We start from the raw sequence: 2500 nt of genomic DNA, 5'->3' as shown, positions 1-2500 counted from the left end.
TTTATATTCTGGCTTATAAAAAAAGCCTCAAGTAGTTGGTGAATATCATGTCAGGAGCATGATGATACTTTTATTTTAACACTGACGTCATGATAACACAAAGTATAGTCTTTCAATGTCTTGACCACGACAATATCCAAATTGACCGATATAAAATTTGGACACCGGCTGAAATAAACAAATGACTGGAGCTCAAATATGGCGCTATCCGGTTTCCGGTGCTTCCATTATTGCATTTGTCTTCGTTACAACAAGATACACAAGTCATTCTAGTAATGCCAAAACTGGTAGCCTCACATCCGTAGCTGTTAGAGATCGGGGAGAGGATAAAAGATATGAAAAGTTAAATAAGTGATGAGGAGAACTGTAGATTTATTGAAAACTAGAATGGAATCCATTTAATATTTCAGATTTTTATGATGAGCGCATGCGAAACGATAGACGATAATGCGCTTTAAACATTATAAGAAGAGATGATACAATCATATTGATAACAGCACCATCATCATCATCATCATCATCATCATCATCATCATCATCATCATTATTATTATTTTTATTATTAATATTATTATTATTATTATTATTATTATTATTATTATTATTATTATTATTATTATTATTATTATTATTGATAATAATAATAATAATAATAGTAGTAGTAGTAGTAGTAGTAGTAGTAGTAGTAGTAGTAGTAGTAGTAGTAGTAGTAGTAGTAGTAGTAGTAGTAGTAGTAGTAGTAGTAGTAGTAGTAGTAGTAGTAGTAGTAGTAGTAGTAGTAGTAGTAGTAGTAGTAGTAGGAGTAGTAGTAGTAGTAGTAGTAGTAGTAGGAGTAGTAGTATCATTGCTATTATTATCATCATCACCATAGTAATTATAAAGCTAATATTACCTACAGTCTTCTGTGCAATCTCGTGTGATTTCGGTCACAATGCCTTTCACCGTCACTTTTCTAACCTGGTGGAGAAAAGACAATTGAGCATAAACGGTTTTAATATTATTTTAAAAGGGTTCCTTTAAAGCACCGGGGAAAGCATCAAACTCTAACTTCTTGGCAACAGCTATCTACATATTAAATTCACACTCAATTCATGAATAAAATTTCAACGGATCTCGTCTGGTCAATGATTAATTTATAAACAGAACAAGACATGTTTTAAAAATATGAAACCCAATTTCCATTCCAAATTTATTAGTCGCGTGAAATGGTAACTTATTGCTTATAAAAATGCATTGTCTACTAAGACAATCGAAATTGATTTCAAATTTTATTCAACATTTGAATCACAACTTTTGGATTGATTGATTTATGATCCCGTTTATTAAACGGACAGCTCTGTTTGTAATAAGATATTACGGTAGGGGCTGCCTGAAGCCTGTGATCGTGAAAATACTAACGAAAGAGTGAAAATGGAGAGACTTCGTATGGGAACAATACAGACAATGGACGTTTCGGGTACAAACCCTTCGTCAGCACAACAATACATAAATTAACCTGGAAAACAAATAAAATAAAATGCAAAATAACTTGTATCGTATGTACTCATTGGTGGTTGCAGTAACCGAAACGTCCATTGTCTGTATTGTTCCTAAACGAAGCCTCTCCATTTTCACTCTTTCGTTAATAAGATATTACCAGACAGTAGTTTTGCTGAGAGTTGCATTGTCTGACAGGAACATCAGTCACATTTGTCTGACAGTCCTTTGGTTCCCAGATTCTCTTAAAAGTGTCCGAGCATTCATAGCAAGACAGGCCTGTACTTTCTGGAATGCAAACGAAAAAAATGTTTAAAATATGAAAGGTGTGACATGTTTTTGTTTGTTTTCTTTTAGACAATCATATTACGTAATCGTAATTGAAATTTTATTAGGGCTTCGTGGTCATGTGGTATGACAGTCGGCCTCTGATCTACATGTGTCTGACTCTATTTGCGCTGTGAATTGACTTAAAGCTTTCCGTTTTCGGTTTCATCCGATTTCGCAGCTTTTTTTCTATATGGAGAATTATCTTTTAATTATCACAATAAATGTAATCTGTCGCAGACTAGTTGTTATAAAAATCATTCTCTGCTTTTCTATGATATTGCTTTTTTATTAAAGAAATCTGAATAAATATTATCTCTAATACAAATGAAAGCACTCTTATTCCTAATTCAAAACACAAACCTCGAAAACCAGTAAAGGAAATGATTAGGATTACGGTCAAAATTCGACATGTCACCATCTTGGTCGTGTCTGTTGACTTCAAGACAATCAGTCAATCTATATCTGGTTGGGCTTGGTTGTTGGCGGTGGTGGACGTAGTGGTTGGAATTAAATTTAAAACAAGATTTATCTAAGTTTGTAAATTCGTAAATTTAAAAAAATATGTATGCAATTTAATATTAAATTAATAAATTCATTCATGAATTACAAAGTAGCAAATATGTAAACTTACTGATTTGGGGTTTAAATAACTAAATAAATAAACGTTACCGCTATTCTTTTCTATTCTTATGAG

At 32.4% G+C, this 2500-nt stretch overlaps 1 protein-coding gene across 1 annotated transcript in view; it reads right to left on the bottom strand.

Annotated features, from left to right (window-relative positions):
• LOC144973202 (prostate stem cell antigen-like) overlaps positions 1-2500 on the bottom strand; it is a 6175-nt gene that overhangs the window by 1025 nt on the left and 2650 nt on the right. Inside the window, exons 2-5 of the mRNA XM_078915359.1 lie at positions 2167-2277; positions 1637-1764; positions 893-957; positions 1-305 (exon numbers count right to left, since the gene is read on the bottom strand). The exon at positions 1-305 is cut by the window's left edge and continues 1025 nt beyond it. Coding sequence (XP_078771485.1) covers positions 113-305; positions 893-957; positions 1637-1764; positions 2167-2224 — 444 coding nt within the window. The 5' untranslated portion in view covers positions 2225-2277 and the 3' untranslated portion in view covers positions 1-112. The remainder of the gene's footprint in view (positions 306-892; positions 958-1636; positions 1765-2166; positions 2278-2500) is intronic.

The sequence above is a fragment of the Berghia stephanieae genome, chromosome 5, assembly GCF_034508935.2.
Source record: "Berghia stephanieae isolate SIO BIC M18660-M18661 chromosome 5, UCSD_Bste_1.3, whole genome shotgun sequence".
Classification (NCBI taxonomy): Eukaryota; Metazoa; Mollusca; class Gastropoda; order Nudibranchia; family Aeolidiidae; genus Berghia; species Berghia stephanieae.
The sequence above is the reverse complement of the archived record's forward strand: the minus strand, read 5'-3'. Positions and strand labels throughout refer to the sequence as shown.